General features: G+C 39.5%; 1 protein-coding gene across 3 annotated transcripts in view; it reads right to left on the bottom strand.

Annotated features, from left to right (window-relative positions):
- Positions 1–18,771, bottom strand: part of LDLRAD3 (low density lipoprotein receptor class A domain containing 3) — a 115,565-nt gene that overhangs the window by 40,900 nt on the left and 55,894 nt on the right. For all 3 annotated transcript variants that reach the window (XR_014510915.1, XM_083439419.1, XM_083439420.1), the window contains exon 4: positions 18,361–18,495. Coding sequence is in view for 2 of the 3 variants with exons in the window: in XM_083439419.1 (XP_083295545.1) it covers positions 18,361–18,495 (135 nt within the window). In the remaining variant the exon portion in view is untranslated. The remainder of the gene's footprint in view (positions 1–18,360; positions 18,496–18,771) is intronic.

Raw genomic sequence — 18,771 nt, 5'->3', positions numbered from 1 at the left:
TTGCATTTTTGGTTCCCAAATTTAATCCACATGGAGCAGAGCATGTTAAGAAAGGAGGTATGAATATAAGACTGATTATGATCTGAGAAATGGTTTGGGGGTTTTTAAGTTGTTTGATCTGTATTCATTTATTACATTTAAACAAATGTGGATGTACCTGATCTGAGAAATGCAACATTTGGAAGCAAGGAAATATTGTTTTAATGTGTGTGTGCATTCAGCATTGTCTCTGTACAGACTGCCACACTACTGTACAGTCGTACCTTGGTACTCAAACGGAATCCGTTCCGGAAGTCCATTCAACTTCCGAAAACGTTCAAAAACCAAGGCGCAGCTTCCGATTGGCTGCAGGAGCTTCCTGCACTCAATCAGAAGCTGCGGAAGCTGTGTTGGACGTTTGGCTCCCAAAAAACGTTCACAAACCAGAACACTCACTTCTAGGTTTGCGGCATTCAGGAGCCAAAACATTCAACTCACAAGGCGTTCAAAAACCAAGGAACGACTGTATATCCATTTCCAGTCACATGGAAAGTAACTTCCATAGCAGCCACTTTCCATTACCAACTTGTATGCTCAAAACAAAGTGAAAACGAGGTTAAAAACTGACAAAGGGGTTGCATCTTATTCTGGCTTGACATACCATCATCCATGCTGAGCCCTTAGGTCAGAAAACACTTTTTATGTAAGGGAATATTCTTATTACAACACTGACTCCTTAGTATTCTGTTATGATGAAGCTATATTAAATGAGTTTGACATGAGAAGTCAGTGCTGAATCAGTGCGCTTCAGTGGTCTTATGTGACTCTGGCTTGAAAAACAGAAAGAAAGGAATCCGGATGAATTATCTTAAGGCTACAACCAGACTTTTTTCAAGACAACAAGCACTGCTATTAGACGAAGAATCTGCAAAATTAATACTCAGCTGGAAGCATTCATTAAACTAACAACTTCATGCCCTGTACAGAGGCTTAATGGATAAGATTAGGGAGAAAATAACAGTTTTCAGCCAACACTAAACCAATTTTGTGTTTCTCTATCTAAAGAAGCATACATTAAGTTTTGTTGTTGGGTGGGGGAGAAAGACTAAAATTGTATGAAAATACACACAAGCAGAAATAAATGAGAGGCACATTCCATATTTTCTTGTATTCACTGAAATTTGAATCTAAGATATAAATGTGGGGTTATGAAACTCATGAATATTTATTCTATTGGTTGCTTTTTCCTCACCAAACAGAAGGGAGGGAAAGTACAAGTTAATCATGAACCTTTCTACTTAGTGTATGTTTGACACATTGCTGCAAGACATGCACATTTCTATGAAGAAAGGGTATGCATCGTATCACAGGTATACACCCTGGCATATGGAAATTGGCAGTATGTTCTAAATGCATTTACAAATAGATTGATCTTCATATAACATTGTAACATAGGTTTTCTCCTTCAGAGGTCTGTCAATATTGGGTTGAAACACAACAGTATAAAGGAATTCAAACAGGCCATTTACAAAGCAAAGTTAAGACATTCTGACAATATGATCTTTCAGCACCTCTTACCATTTAAGAATTGCAAAAATCTTTTTGAAGAGATTCATTTTCAATTAAAAATTAGGTTAATTGGGGTCAAACTGAACAGGCGGGTCATGTTTTATGAATATTTTAGTGCTCATCAAGATGTGCTCACTCATTTTGGACCAGAAAATAGCAATGGGGCTGGGGAACAACGTGGGCAATGCTACTTACTGCACCGATGGTAACAAATAGCCAAATTAGACTGGCTAAATTGGTGAGGGCACTTGGGTAATTTCGCCAGAATTTGGGCTGCAACATGTTTGATGTTTGATATTATGTTGGGAGCTGCCCAAACCCAGCCAGATGGGCAGGGTATAATTAATAATAATAATAATAATAGTAGTAGTAGTAGTAGTAGTAAATTATTATTATTATTATTATTATTATTATTATTCATTTGAGTAGGACCACTTCTTAAAAGGAATCTTTTGTGAATCCTTAACTACACCATGCACCACTGTACCATTTCTAAAAACAGAGAATATATATATATATATATATATATATATATATATATATATATATTAGCTTCTATTCCTGTGTTTTTATGCTAACCACCAAGCATCCTGAAGACATTTTCCCCTCTTGACTCTTCATTTCAACTTTCTTTTAACTAATCTTTTCATCTTTGAAAAACTCCCTCTTTTGTAGTTAAATATGACTGCTGCCCCATTTATTTTTAACATATACCCAAGTATCTCAGTAACATTTGTGTTGAGCAATAGATCCTGGGTACTACTTGGTTATAGTCAAGGGCTGCATTTCATCTAGTCAGTTCCATGACTAGCTGGCTGTATGGTACATTTATTTATCACATTTAGAAATGTGGTGTGTGTGTGTGTGTGTGTGTGTGTGTGTCACAATTTGAATGTACATTTACCCAGTGGATGCAGAGGATAGTTAAAATCATACACTGTTACAATATCCTTTGTGTGTTTCTCTGTTATTTATTTCTCCACTCCAAGTTCATCCTCAGACCTTTGGTCAGCTCAGGAGATGGGAGAAGAGTTTGATTCCAGTATTAAATTATTTTGTATTTAATCTACAGTGATTATTTGAAGGACTTTATTTCTTCTTTCCAGCTTGTTAGATTTTATGCTATTTTTAAATGTTGCTCTTAAGAAATGTATAAAAAAGCAAAGGGACCATTCTCATAGTATAGGGAAACCCCCACTTCGTTCCCTCATAATACCTTTCTCTCTCTCATTGCGAACATAAGTCTAAGCTCATAGGCAGCTTATATAAGTGACTGGTTACATCAGTGGAATTTGTTTTGATGATCAGAATCTATTCTTCAGGCTGATAGAACATTGCAAATGACCAGGAATACATTCCTAATTAAAGGGAAACATAGAAAGGAGCTGAACAGCACGAAGAACAAACCAATCCATCCATTAATCTGCCCTTTCTGAACTCTTCAACCATTAAAATATTCCTCCAATTGACTAGAGACCTCCCTCCATCATTCAGTAAATGAAGGCCACCTAACGAGACATAGCTATTTCTAGATACTCTCCCTTAAGAGGGAAAATGAAAAGCTTTTCAATGAATAGGAGAGTGAGAGGGATGTTCTTCAAGACTGGTTAAAGCTACTTGTGCATGAATGAGAGATGAAGAGATGAATAAATGAGTGAATAAGTGAATTTGCTTTTAAGAATGGAAACTACTAGATGGTATTTTAATGAGAACACTGCATGCATGAAAAGAAACATGTTCTTAGATATGCAACATTTTCACTAAATAGTATTTTTTTAAAAAAAAATCTATACATTTTAAATGCATGTTATGCTTTTAGTTTCCTATTCTAATTAAGTTTGGCAATGTTGGCAAACTTAACCTGAACTGAAGACATTAGAATTTTGCAAAGCTGCAGCTGCATTTAAGCTTCCAGCAACAATGTATCTCTTAGGATTTTGATAACATTTCATCGAATAGGATGACATTTATAAGATTTCTACATAAAGTCTACAAATGATGAAGGTCTAAAAGCAGACCTACTAGAAAATTAAACAGGTCAGAAAGCAAGAGGTGCATGAAATCTTCAGTCTGCAAAACCTTCTTTCCCTCCTCCAGGACTCTAGAACTAAATAGCACTCAGGTGCCTCACTCCTGCATCTCTTTGTCCATCAACTCACTTACCCACACTTGTCACAAGTACACAAACTGAAATAATTTAGGTTTGCCTGTTCTACATATTTCCTATCACAGATATAGTTTCTTTAAGAATGGGATTCTAGACAGGCCAAGGAGGAAAAAGCAGCATACAGGGAGGTGTTAACATATGCATAAAAGACCAAACGTGCAAGGAAATAAGTGATGAAACAGAAAGAAGCATCAGTTGACTGCTAAGGGAACTGGCCTAAAAAGCATTTTACACAGTTTTGCTGTTAGGGAAAGATCACTTTTCCACAGACCTAGTGGCTCTGGGGAGCCTTAAAGTCTCAGCAAGAAATAATTTTGCTGGCTTTTCTCCAGCCATCCTTGAGTGAGTTGCAGGAGGAAAGGGGAAGAAAAGTGTGGCAAATCTCCATGGAAAATTCACCAGCACCAGCTATACTAAGCTGGAGCAAGATAATGCAGGAACTCCAGGACTCTGTGCTCTCTGGTCTTACCATAAGAAAGTTTATTCAGAATTCCAGACTTAGTTTCCCAGGAGCCTTGGCAATATGGGAGGGAGTGTTTTTACATGTGACCATTTAAGTTAAGGCTTCAAGACAGTCTCAGAATACAAATTTAACCAACATAGGTACAGAGTGAAACGGTACTGAGGAAAGACCTTTGCATCCTAGGTTAGGCAGGTTAGAAGTACTGCATGCATGGTCTGAGAGTAATTTTATCTCTATGTGGATTCAGTGGCAGTTAGTATCCATTTTCAATCTGGTGGGGTGGAGGCATACACTGTCACACAAACCATTTCTCTCTCACACACGCACATGCACATATCCACCATTAAGGTGCTGTAAGGTGGAAAAGAATAGATGTTCAGGAGCAGATGTTCAATCTGGCAGAAATGCTGTTGTGACAAAAAGTACTAATTTAGGAGGACTACTGGCGTCCTTTCACTACCAGCAGTGCTACTCAGAAAAACTGGAAGAGACTGCACAAATAAAATATATGCCAAATGAGTCTTCTTTATACTGAATAGAGAATATATGAATGAATAAAACAAAAATGAATGAAGAGCATTAAAACTGTCTTCTTCAGGACTAAAATAATTATACTTGCTACATATTTGCTTGATGAATCAAACCAGATTCCAAGGCAATAGCAATTGGTAATAGAGCAGAGTTCAAAGAGTTGACAAAACTGCCTCTGTCTCAACTTTTTTGAGAGGCTTGTATGGATATTTAAATAGCTATCCAATATTTTGAAAGGGAAACAGTATTTTCTCTCTCTTAAGAAACCCATTTGCAAAATGATGCTTCAGATACCAAATGTGCACAGGGAAAAAGAGTTATAATTTCATCCAGAGAGATAACAAGCCTTTGTATTTGCCACAAGATGGAGTATTTTCAGTTCCCATCCTTATTATTTCAACCTCCCACTATACAAAGGGTCAGCAATCACAAATGTATAACTAAGTTCATTGGTGAATGCTAGCCCTTTGCATAGTGAGAGGTTTAAATAATAGTGCACTGTGAATATATTCAAAGAACTGAATGATTTAAAGGACAGCAAGCATAAGCTCCTGCTACATATTTGTTGAGCTTGCTTTTATAGAAACTGGGGAAGAGAGGGAGAAACAAAATCCAGAAAGGATTCTCTGTGCAAGAATGAATGGAGTGGTTGAAACTTGTCATCAAAATGGAAAACAAAATATGAATAGCACTAGTTTAGTAAGGCTCACCGACTCCCTGTTTTTGCATTGCTGAGAAACAGCTGACCAATTGGACCTGGAGAATGCTGACAAGCCTCTCTAACTAGTGTCACTTTGGTTTTCTTGGTGAAATAAAAATGGAACAAAACAGGTTTACACTAATAAAGGAAGACCAAAAGTTAAGCAGTAACTACAAGCTAAATTGAAAACTATGTCTATTTAGAGCCCGTTTAAGCCATATGTGCTTGATTTTGTTTCACTAAAACCAACAGCAATTCATAGTGCTTAAATTTGGCTGGTTTGCCTTAATGTTAACTTAGGACATTTTAAGACGTCTGTGCTGCAGTATGAAAGGAGCATATTAAATATGTATATACCCTCAGTGACCCTTAATTAACAATAATTTTCAACAACTAACAACGCATATATCATTTTAGATAGGTTTGGACTTTACTGCCAACAAACATAAAGCAATATCGATCAATAAGCCCCCGGGCAACAATTAGTACAGGCAACTATCTCTAACGTACAATTTAGTGATGCTCCAATGCACAGCAGAAGTTCAGCACTTATCTGACAGTGAGGCGCAAATTAAATGTGCATGGCGTATATGCTTTGTACCTTAGGAAATAAGATGAAAAGTGCAGCCACATATATTATAAAACAGTCTCTCTGTCCATTTGCTAATGATTAGCTAAATTTAACCACACTCATGGGGTGAATGAAGTTTTAGGGGACCATAGTCAGACTTTTATATGCCTGTTGTCTTTGTCCATGGAGATTTCTTGGCAGGGATACTGGAGTGGCTTGCTGGTTCCTGCTCCAGGTGGATCACGTTTGGTCGAAACTCTCCCAGTAGTGATGTATGGAAGTGAGAGCTGGACCATAAAGAAGGCTGATCGCTGAAGAATTGATGCTTTTGAATTATGGTGCTGTAGGAGACTTTTGAGAGTCCCATGGACTGCAAGAAGATCAAACCTATCCATTCTGCAGGAAATCAGCCCTGAGTGCTCACTGGAAGGACAGATCGTGAAGCTGAGGCTCCAATACTTTGGCCACCTCATGAGAAGAGAAGACTCCCTGGAAAAGACCCTGATGCTGGGAAAGATGGAGGCTAATACTTTCCCCTGAATCCTGAAAACGTGTTTTCACTTGACTGTGTTTGAGAATGGGCTGGAAATGCCAGCTAAACCATCAGAATTACAGAGGCTGCACCCCTGCTATTTGCGTGTATGCTTGTGTTAATGGTATGGCAAGTATTGCATATAGTTAGGTTTTGGGGGAGGACCTGTGACCTACCCACCTATATGTTGTTGGGCTGCAACTCCCATCACCCCTGACCACTGGCCATGCTGGCTGTTAACTGATGGGACATGAAGTCCAACAATAGCTGGGAAGGAACCACAGATTTTCCATCCTTGAGTTAGTTTGTTGAATAGGTCATTTACGGAGTTGTATCACTGATAAATATTTACTGGCTAGAATCAGGACCAATTCACACAGTATCCTCCTCCTCAGAAGGGAAGCAGGTGTATTTTTGTAATCCTCCTCTGCCTGGAGAAGGGGTGGGACTGGAACAGCTTGCAGGGCAGGTTTACTTCGCTGGAAGCAGTGCCTATGGAGGAAAGATCAGCAGCCCAGGGCTCAGCAGATGCCACAGCGACTCTGAGTTTCATGTGCTGCAGCCACCTTTACCTACTAAGGAGGAACAGCAGCTGCCTGGTTAAGTGACGTGCTACACTTGAAAAAATAATAATAATTAGAGACTACTGCTGATCCTCACAAAAATTAGGAGAGGCTCTTCTCATACACTACATTAGCAATCTTTATAAAAACTTTGCAAGGTAAGCAGGCCAACATAACTACCTCCAAATAACAATTTGGGGGGTGGGGGACTGAGGCTGAAAAGTAGTGATTAGCTGAAAACCACACAGTGAGATTTAAACCAGGTATTTCCAAGCTCATGTTCACTCTCTTGTATGATATTTTTCAAACAAAGACGACCAGAGTTGAACAGGAAACATATTAATAGGATTACAAGCTGTCTGGCATTTCTGAAGGTATCTGGTTACATCTTTTCCCAGAAACAAGACACGGAGCAAAACACAGTAGTGAACAATTTTGGCGACAGAGGAAAATACACCTGTATAGATGCCAGATTGCAAGGTATCCAGCCTCCAGCAGCAGCCCTGAGAATACAGTCACCCTATTCAGATGTATATGAGCTGTTAAGCTAAGGGACTATACCTCCCAGTTTTGCTACCCTAAACCTCCATATGTTCACATTCCGCAAGCACCTCTGAATGTAGACAGACATCCTATGCCTGATCTGTATCCTACATTTTTGCAAGACAAAGACTGAGCATTGGAAGTATAAACATGCAGGATCCACAAACATCAGCGGTGGGACCAGCAAACACAATCCTAGTACATGTTCACAGGGGAAATCCATAAATGCCACACAAGGAATCTGAAGCCTGATGATCCTAACCCTTCGCTGTCTGTAAAGAGTCTTCAGCCACATCCTGAGTTGGACTGGGATCCAGTTCCAGCAAAAGCACACAAGGGTGGAAAATTTAAAAGCATACTCTATAACTCGGCTGTTAAATTCAGTAACCTGCTCAAGCTATCAAGTCAAACCCAAGAATAAATGCTTTTAGTCTTTTCTCAAAATTCCCTCCCCTTCCCATAATATTCTGTTCAAAGTGGAGTCATACAGGAAAATGTTGCTGCCAAACATGCCCTTTATGCCAAAACTGTTCAGGAAATCACTTCCTCTGTCTTAATTGCATACTAAGAAGCATCAGCAGAATTACCTGTGACACATTCAGTAAATCAAAATAACAGCATTCAACTTCACATGTTAAACCTAGGAAAGAAGAAATCATGGCAGAGAGAAACAAAAGCCTAACCACAGTTGGGCTAGAGGATTGATTCCAAGGGTCATCTGACCCGCATATGCAACCAGATGATATCGGTTAGCAATTCTCTTGCTCCTCTAGCCCATTTTTTTCTCAACCTTGGGTCACCAGATGTTGTTGGACTACAAGGGATGATGGGAGTTGTAGTCAAACAGAATTTGGTGACCCACGGTTGAGAAAGGATGCTCTAGCCTTAGCTATAGTTTGTCAATTTGAGCATCACATCACATCTGCAAAAGAATGGTTCCAGTTTCTGGGTTGCTAGCCAAATACAAACCATGGTTTGTCAATTCAGACATCATGCCAAACCATAATTATGAGCCCTTAATCTTGGCAGTCCTGATCTGACTGCTGATTGGAACTCACAAGGCATGGCAAGCCAGTGGCTGCAGCACCATGGAAAGTTCTTAGTAAACAACTTGAAGACAGACTGAAGAGACCTGAGACCTACCTCCAGTTTACCCTCCCTAAGCACTGCCCACTTGCTTGAAGGATGTCAATTCTTAAAGGGCCAACCCCCTGGCCTGCAGATTGGCACTTCTCTCTCTGACCCCCCACCTGGCATCCTCCTAGCATCACTGGATAGATATGATAGTCAGGAGGCACACTGCCTTTGGGCTCAGGGAAAGGGGATTCCTGAATGTCATGGCTCTGTTTCAATGGATGCTGCTTCTGAAGAATCTTGCCTACCAGATCCAGGCTCAGGGGCCTCGAGCCCAATGTTGGAAGCCTGATCCATGTTCCTAGCCAGCAACCCAGCGGCCTTTGACTCAGCTGGCTCATCCTCCTCCTCCGATTCCAAGCTCTCGAAGCTCCAAGCAAAGGCCACGACACTGTCAGAACTGAGTTGCAAATGTCTCTTTTATTCCACTGTTCATTTTGTTTTTATTTTTAACCCAGTCTACTTCCTTCTCAATTATACTCATTAAGCATGAGTCATGATGAAAGCAAGTGGAACAGCTCAGTATTTCATTCCCGCTGTGCAGGTCAGATGGTGAACAACTGATCTTCAAACAGAAATTTATACACCTATGGCGCTTCATCAAGACTTCAGAACATATGTTGAAAATATGAGCAGTATTATGCAGTGATCCAACACGCAGGCTGCTTTGACAGCAGCAGGAATTACAGTACAGCAAGCACCCATCCTCGCCAATGTATATCACATGGCAAGAGGACATTTAATCCCTCTTTACTTCAGGAGAGACTAGGCACTGTGGCAGGAGAATGTACTGAATAGCTGTAAGCATTTAGTGCACCAGTGGACCATATTCTTCTTCCTGACAAAGAAAGATAGGTGAGTTTCTTCAGGGTCTTTCTTAAGACAGAAGAGTGCCTGTTCTGCCCATGACTGAAAGGAGACACCCAGCCCCAATCTGTGATACACTATGTGGCCACAACTCTTCTAAGCAACCTTCCGACAGCTAACTTACTGAAATAGCTACCACATAATATTTCTGGTGCATTAGAGCCATTAAGGTTTTTGACTGCTCTTGCCTGACACTGGAAGGGAACAAATCTGGTTGATTGGTTCACACAGAGATGATCATACAGTCTCGGGAATATTTAAGCATTCTACATGCCACCGGCCTTTGACAGAAAACACCTTACTGAGGTCACCAAATAGGCAGAAGACGGAACATTAATCACCATGCATCAAGCTTTCATCTCCTGTTGCTTAGAAGTGATGGAGAAGGGTAAGGAATAGAACAAGCAATAAAGCAAAGAACCCCCACCTTTACCCTTTTGTGTTCATAGCTTCAGTGTGACTGTTGGTTTGATAAATGACTAGGAGTAAGTAGAAAAACTCTATGGCTTCATAGCTTCTATTACTGGATTCTCTCCTGCTGAGAACCAGCTCTCTTCCAAAGGGAAACCTGTGGTGTGATGTGCATTTGTTAACCAAGGGACTGCACAGACTGCAGTCCTCAGAGGTGTCATCCAACAGACCAGAATATCAAGAAAATTCCAGCAAGGGTTCCCATAATCAAGTCCATTCTACATCTTTGTTAAATGGTGAAATGTGTGTTGCATTCTGAGACGTTAGGTTAGGCAACCTAATATGCAAACTTCTATTGGCATGTGAGAGTTGGAGCTTTCAACTTATAGCAATCTCTTACTAAAAAGTGTGAATGCTCCTATACCAAAGGAAGATGCCTTAACAAAATATACTAGTAGGTGTAACATGGATGTTGACACTGCCTGGGAGAAATGGGGCAACTGCTGCCTATCACAAAGCAAAACTAAGGACTAAGTGGAATATACAGTTTGTTCAATAAAGATAAAAATAAACCAAGATTAACCATTTTTTATGATCCAGATGTGGACTTTATACAATTAGAGGTAGGGCTGATATCAACCCTACTTCTAATGGTGCAAAGTCCACATCTGAATCCTAAAAAACTGGTTAATCTTGGATTATTTTTATTGAACAAACTGTATATTCCACTTGATTAGAATCAAACCTTTAAGCAGTTTCCAAAGGATATCTGAATTATTGGTTAAAAATGATTAAAAACAACTACTTAAAACATCTAATTGCTAATTAAAATTAACAGTAAACAAAAAAAAATGATTAAAATACATCAACATCCACATGTCTGAATGTGCTTCATTAAACATGTCAGCTTCATAAATCATTGTTTAAAGTTGGCTGCTTGCAACGATAGGTAAGACTAACCAATTTTGTCTGGGTTCAGACGTAACACTAAGCAATGCAAAACGTTGTTAGTACAGTGGTACCTCTGGTTATGAACTTAGTTCTGGAGGTCCATTCCTAACCTGAGGTACCACTTTATCTAATGGGGCCTCCCACTGCCGCCACCGCACAATTTCTGTTCTCATCCTGAGGTAAAGTTCTTACCTCAGGATGAGTCTGTAAGCCGAAGTGTTTGTACGCAGAGCCTGTAACCCAAAGTGTTTGTAACCCAAGGTGTTTGTAACCTAAGGTACCACTGTATTGACCATTGTGTTGTGCACTTTTAATCTGGGAGGAAACTCCAGCTCCTTAAGAATCATTTTATCCTATATTCCTGTAGTTGTATTTTCCACTGGAAGGGGTGGGGAAATCCCTGTAACTACAGCTGCAGAATGTCTGCAATTGCAAGTAATCCCCAGCTCAGAAGGGAGAATCAGAGGGAAAGTACGGCAGGAGGAGTAACCTACATTTTACCCTGTAACCTCCTACTGGAATCACGGGGAGGAGAATTACTTATGCCAAGTCTATCCAGACCTAGCTTCTTGCTCCTCTTGTGGGTGTGTTTGTGCAACCAGGGGGCCTAAGGATGTGTTCCTCTCCAATGCCACCCATTACTTCACTCCATTTTGGGGGACCCATGGGTGCAAATCCACTGTCAAAGCTTTTCTGAAGTGCTTTGTGTCATTTCCATGAGTACGTTTCTGGCAGAAGTTGGCAGTTCTCCATTTGTGGTTGTCCTAAGACCAGTGGGCGCAGGGCTGCACCCTGTGTGGGATTAATGAATGAATAATAAATTGAGTATATCTCATAAGTATGCATGTTAATAAAATAGTTCTGAAGTAAAACATATTTTACTTGTTTTTATATTATGCATTCATGCAATGCATCAGGTAAACATACTAAAAGAGGCATTTCCTCCTGCGTGAAAGAGAAAATGGTGTGGGACATTTGCATTTCCCCCCGACATACTTGTATGAACTGTTTTTAAAAGCCCATTTCCTAATTAACCAGAGGTACTTTAATATATCAAGAGGTTTTTAATTGATTTACCAATTAACCAAACTAAATGGGGGAAAGCAAACGATAAAAGGAGGAACTATTTGAATTCCTATCTTTCTCAAAGTCGTATCACATCATACAGATCCCAAGCTCCCTAAGGGGAAAACCATAATATGCAAGTAGTAGATTCATATTATTACTTCCTATATTTAAGGCAAGTTTCTAAACCAGAAAGGAGGGGGAGAGATAGTACTATTTTATGCCGGATGCCAACAATTACTTATTCCCATCGGCACACAATGACCAGAATTACATTAGCACAAATCAGTTTAATATATTGCATATATTAAAATCCACTTAGGTTTTATTTGGTGTGAAATCTAGTGCAATGAAAAGTCTGAACTGACAACCCCTTATGAGATCATAAGTACCTTGCAGGCAGCTGCTCTGGAAGCTTTCTGTTCCCTGGCTGCTATTCTACAGGGTTCACTTATAGGAAGCACAGTAGCCCACTCAGTTTTGTTCTCTGTGAAATGTACCCAGATAACTACAGTGGTCAGCTTTGTGGTATGGCTCTTTGCCAACTGCACCTGGATTCAGGCTCAAAGCTGCTTTGTCTTCTGAAGAACAACCTAGATTTGGTAGCCTTACTTTAAAAAGTTCTTGAAAAACTGTTGTAAGTGAAGAAAGCTGAATCAAATTTAAATAAAATGTACGTATTACACATTTCAATGAATGCATAAGGGAAGATCTGAACAGATTATTTTCAGTGTAAAACAAAGTAATAAAGACTACTGATAACTGCCAGAAGACCAGTTTGATGTTTCCATCAACAGTAAGACTCTAAATGGTTTAACAAACCTGGTGGCGAGCAGAAGGATCCAGCAAATTGCATGGTATCAAACCCAGCTCCTGCACAGCAAGGGTGTGCCAAGTCAAAGAAGTTGAAACTGATTTCTATTTAGCAGTAGCAGGTCACCTTGCTGCCAAGGTGTTCAAGCACGTCTGAAATGAGGATTTTAAAGGAGGAGTTGAAGAGCACTACTTGACTCATTGTGACCCACTGGGATAAGGAGGAGTGTGAATGGCATGGCAGGCCTCCCTGTAGTTACTTCCTAAAAGCAAGAGCTAGACTTGACAACCTTAGGTTAGGTGTTCACGATTCACTGTTGGCTCAAGCCTGAAAACTTTTTTCTAGCCTGAAAGCCTGAAAGCTTTTTTCTAGAAAAAGAGGTGCCGGAACTCACCATGAACACCCTCGTTCTCTTAGAATGGCAATGGAGCTCACCTGAGAGGTGCTGGTACTGACTTCCAGTGAGTTTTGGCAGAAAAAAAGGCTTGCTGAAAACTAGCCTACGTGTAGCAGGCCTTCAGAAAATCCCATTCCCAGAGTATTTGTGTAGTGTAGGTGACATCATTTGGGAGAAATTTCAATCCATAATGCCCCTTAAGGCACTCCATCCAACTTAGTTTAAAATTCCAAGGGAAGAGAAGAGGCTGCAGAGAACCAAGCCATACATATATAGATGTGTGGATATCAATAATAGAAGCCCCAGCAGTTATTTAATCCTGCTACAACAATCTTATCCCAAGACAAATTGAGGCTGTCAGGGGTACACAGGTGGGCAACCAACACATGTGGCAAACCCTGCTAGGGGGCAAGCATTCATCTCCAGACACAAATCAACCTTTCCCTTTACTCTCTTGATAGAGCAGGAGAGAAATGATGCAGAAATTAGCTGCTGGTTCTCAGTTCCTGGATAACACAAAAGTCTGAAACAGAGCAGTTTAGTTACTAAGGAACTAAGAATACAAAATAAGCTTTAATCTAACCCATATCATAAACACATGTTTGAGATCCACAATAACTTTCTCCAATCAAAACCATATTTTTTGCACAGTGTTTGTATATGATGAACTCAGATTACAATTACAAATAAGGAACTGGGGGTGGGTGTGCCCCACTTAATGAGCTCAATTTTGATCTTTTATGGAAATAATGAACTGGAAAGGAGTAAGTAAGTAAATTCAGCATTGTGGAAATGAATTCTTTCGAGGGGAGAGGAAAGGTTACAAAAAGTGTGCATGGAATTATTTGTGCTACACCACATAAAGAATTATCCAAGAAAAGTGAGCCATCAAATCAAAATTTCCCTGCTTTCAGCAAACACTTTTTTCCAATTAACACGGAACTATTCACCTTTCTAAATCAAGCAAGATTGCAAAACTGAATGCGTAATTGACATTTTTTTGTAAAAAAATTAAAACAATTCCAAGTGCAAGATAGTTGCACAATGGTATTCAATTACTAGCTCATCATAGGCATCTGCTTTGCATCTTGTAAAAGATGTCCCCTAAAATGATAAAATCACTTATTCTTTTAAAGACTACTGAAGTACATTTTACTGTGGAAAAAATGAGTGGAATAGGCAAGAGAATAACTTATCAGGAAAAGTTATATCCAGCTGATTAAACTTTCTGGAAGCTACTTCTGAGCACCAGATGCTATAAGCAAGCTATTTTTGGCTACTAAAATATGCACAAGCACAGGCTTGCTTTAATTAAGCTTTTGGTGTCATTTCATTTGTATCTGTTCTCAAGAATTTTCTTGCTTTTTATTTAGTCTGCCTTTAACTATTAAGCTCCAGATGTAGTTTGCATTTGGACTAAGCTGATGTACAGTAATTGCACGTTAAGCTTCAGTTTACAGCCTACATAAATAACAAGCCAAAGACAGACTCAATAAAAGGAAACTTAGCACAGCCAGAATTGGGCTGTAAGGAATCAGGAAGCCTAAGCAATATTGCAGCCATGTGAGCTTAAGGATATTTCAATCTGCTGTGTGTAAAGGACTGGTTACAGGCTCAACGTGAGGCAGAGTGCGCTATAAGCCATTTCCATTTTAGAAATAAGACACTGGAGTATTTCATTGCAAATCAGGATGTGCCTGCACCATTTGGCAGGCATTTCTAGAATCCACCACACAGCAGGGTTCTGATCCTAGTTCATTTTCTTCTCAGTAAACTGTCGAGTTTCTGGATTGAACCATTCACTTTTGATATCTTAGGAGCTGAAGAGGAAACTAGTATTGCACTGGGCGAACTAATAGGAAGTGTCTATCTTCAATAAGTTGTACTTTTAATCCTGGAATGTACTAAGTAATTACTTCTTGCTTGACTTTGCTCTTGGTTGAGAAAAACTAAAGAGAAAGTAAGATGTCAAAATGTTCTCCAAAGTACACAGTCCATCATTCTTCAAAGAATCATCCCAATCTTGTTTCTTTGCACTTCGTTTCACCTTGGTAATGCTTTGACACCATCAAAACCTTTGGCACCAATCCTGTGGTGTCAAGAGTGGCCAGAGACTGGATGAAGGTGGAGGTCATGCATATGGTCTGCCCACATAAGCACATTATCAGGGAAGATCAGATTGCTGATGCAGATGAAAAATATATGAAAAGGCTCCCAGATTTGTTGGGAGGGTTTTGGTTCCCTTGGCAAACTCCTCTGAGTAAATCCACAGTGTCAGCTAGAAATGATTCCCACCATCTCCTTCTGATGAGAAGGCTGCATACTCATACCTTGAATAGTCTTAACCCAGAAACCATTATTCATGCCTACAAAATCAAATAATATCACAGTGTGTGCCTGCTCTTAGAGACCAAAGCCAACATAAAATATAGCAGCTACTAGAGGTTTAAAATGCTCTGGTTTCAAATCATGGAAATAATACAAAACCATGAAGCTTTAAAAGACTTAACCCACACATGCCTTAGATACACATAAAGGATACATATATATAGAAGGCATTTTATGCAAGTTGGAGTTATAGAAATACTTTTATAAATAAAATAATGTAGAGATGAGATCTTGATGGATGGCCCTTAAGAAAGGCCAATATCAGACCATAAGCATCAGAATATAAGCATCTTCAACAGAAAACACAAGACTTTGGGCTGGGATACTCCATAAGTATTAAGATAGAAGGAGATGTGTCTGACTTCTGAAATTTAATTTCATGTTTTATCTCCCCTTAACGCTATCAAGCAAAAATGAAAGTATGTGTTCAGGAAAAGTTTAATAAGTTTGGCACCTACTTTTGGTATTGGGAAAGATGTGAGAAATAGAAGAGATATGGATTGTGTTGAAAATCAAATGCTGAAGGACTTGCCTGAATGGGTAACATGCAAATTGGTTGAGGGCTCTGCAATAACCATTATCGGATCCTGCAATCTTTCTGTTAGCATGAGACTAGAGAACCGCTGACTTGAGCGTAATCACAAACACTAAACTTGCATCTTTTAATGGATCACTTATCCCTCCTGCCTTAAGCAACTGGAAAATGGCTAAAAGAAGGTAGTCACTGAAGGCCAGACTGCAGTCTCAGCAGATCCAAGTGGGGTTAATAGCCAGGTTTTTCTTCTTTCCTTGGAAAAGGTTTGAGTGCAGACAAAATGCTAATCAGAAGGCGAATGTCTTCAATGCCTGGTAATAGAATACTCGAACTAACAATTAATGAGGCTTGCAGACCACCCAGCCTGTAATTGGGCAACAATGCTATCATTAAACTAATAACAGCATTGTGGGGATATTACCATGCTTTGGCACTTTGCAAGCATCATTCAGAGTCAGTTAAGGAACCAATAAGCACAGCAATAAAAGGAAAATGAGTTCACAGTAGCCAAATGGGTTAAAAGAAAGAAGAGCTTTTAACAAGCATGTGAGAGGGCACAGAAGTCCACTAGGAAACTTGGGATTGATGCAACAGCAGATTTTGCAGTGGACTTTATTTACACACTATTTCCAGAACACACACACACACAAATGGCGGCGGGGGGGGACACATTTGAGAAACAAAAAATGAAGTGGCTATAGAATTACTGTTAAATTTAATGAAATACTTGAATGGATAATGCGAACACGCAATTGCTTTATTTTAAATAAGGTAAAGAAAAAGAAAAGATTTATAGTGCAAACCTACGGACTTCCATTTGATCATACAACTTAAGATAGCAATACATATACAAACACAGGAGGCGTAGGCTTGAAAGAGGCCATATATGGCTTTGAAGTAATGAACTACCTTAATAAAAAACAAACATAACCACAAAGCTTTTGTGATTCTCTGCAGTATATTTGACTGGGACTTTAGAAAAGTATATTGCAATGTATTCCATCTGAGACCCCTGAACAGTAAAGAGAGGGTGAACAACTTCATTTTGTAGATGGTGAAACTGAACCAAAAACCCCCAGAGAGGTTGAAAAAGTTATTTTCTGTGAATTAATTGCCACTGTTAAAAATTTTCTCTTCACGGGGTCTCAGAAATTCTACAAGTATATATTAGAATTCACATGGATAGCACATGGCATTATAAAGCATCTTTAAAACACACCTGTTTGTTTCCCTTTTAAATTTGTCTACACATGTTTTGTTGCTTTGAGTCACATTTAGAAACCTACACAAAGTGACAGAAAATCCTCAGAATTGGGAATCTGGCAGCACTAATATGGAACAGTTTGTTTTATTCAGTTTCACACTACTTTATCAATATTGGTTTTAGAGTTATATTAAAGACAGTACACACCTCCACAACACCTGTGTTGATAACACATGGGTTTTAGCCTTTAAAAAATATTGAAGACAGTTCTACCCAATTCCTCTCCTTCTTTCATATGTGCCACTTGCCCGCAAAAGCTTGTAGACATGGTTTTTTGAGGGTTAGGCATTGATTTTAGAGTTGTACTGCACTTCCACAACACCTGGGTATGACAGACTCTTAGATGTTGCTTTCTGAAGGTTAGGCACTGGTCAACAACCTCCCCCCCCCCCTCTCTGAATACCAAACACTGGTGACAAGCAGGTGAATGCTGTTGTCTTAATGCCTTGCTTCTTTTGAACTTCCAGGGGCATTTGGGTATGTTGTTTTTTGATGTCCTAAGGACCAACAAGCCACTGGGTTTGTTGACTGTGACACCTTGTGTACAGTTCCCAAAGCTCTTGCTGAAGCTAAGAAACTTCCTGGTGGGAATTTGATCAGAAATGATCTTCACGCTTATGGAACTGGCAACATGTCTGCTACACACCATGCAGTACTTACAAGAATTTGTGACATTCACAGAGAAGACAGTATGGGAGATAAATAGCATATTATTTTGACAAAAAAGTTGAGGCTTGCTCTGGGGAAAAAAATCAAAAACTGATAGACATGTTTGTCCAGAACTCCCTAAATATAATTTATATAATAATAATAGAATGCTAAAATGTTTCAACACAGGCAAAGAAAGCAATAATGTTAATTAAGAATGAGGTTGAGAGAATTCAGTACCTGGCTGTGAAAATCATATTCTACTTACCAGAAGGGTTTCCACAGCTATCCTCATCACTGTTGTCATGGCAGTTATCCTGATTGTCACACATAAAGCTTTTATCAATGCACAAGCCGTTCCTGCAGTGGAATCGGTCTGTAGAGCATATCAAGGGATTCGCTGCTGTAAAAACAAAAGGAACAACATTTTGCTCTAAACTTGAGACTTCACCCAAATAGGCAGTACAGTGGTACCTCAATTTTCAAGCATCTTGGAAGCCGAATGTTTCGGTCTTTGAACACCGAAAACCCGGAAGTACTTGCTTCCATTTTTGAACATGCCTCAAAAGTTGAACGGCTTCTGCTGCGTGTTTTTCTTTTTTCTCCATTTACTTTGCCGACTGTCCTTTGCGCCTCGGTTGCCAAACGTTTCGGAAGTTGAACAGTCTTCCAGAACTGA

Source organism: Podarcis tiliguerta (assembly GCF_965153285.1).
Source record: "Podarcis tiliguerta genome assembly, chromosome: 1".
In the NCBI taxonomy this organism is placed as follows: domain Eukaryota; kingdom Metazoa; phylum Chordata; class Lepidosauria; order Squamata; family Lacertidae; genus Podarcis; species Podarcis tiliguerta.
This window is presented reverse-complemented; position numbering and strand designations above follow the sequence as displayed.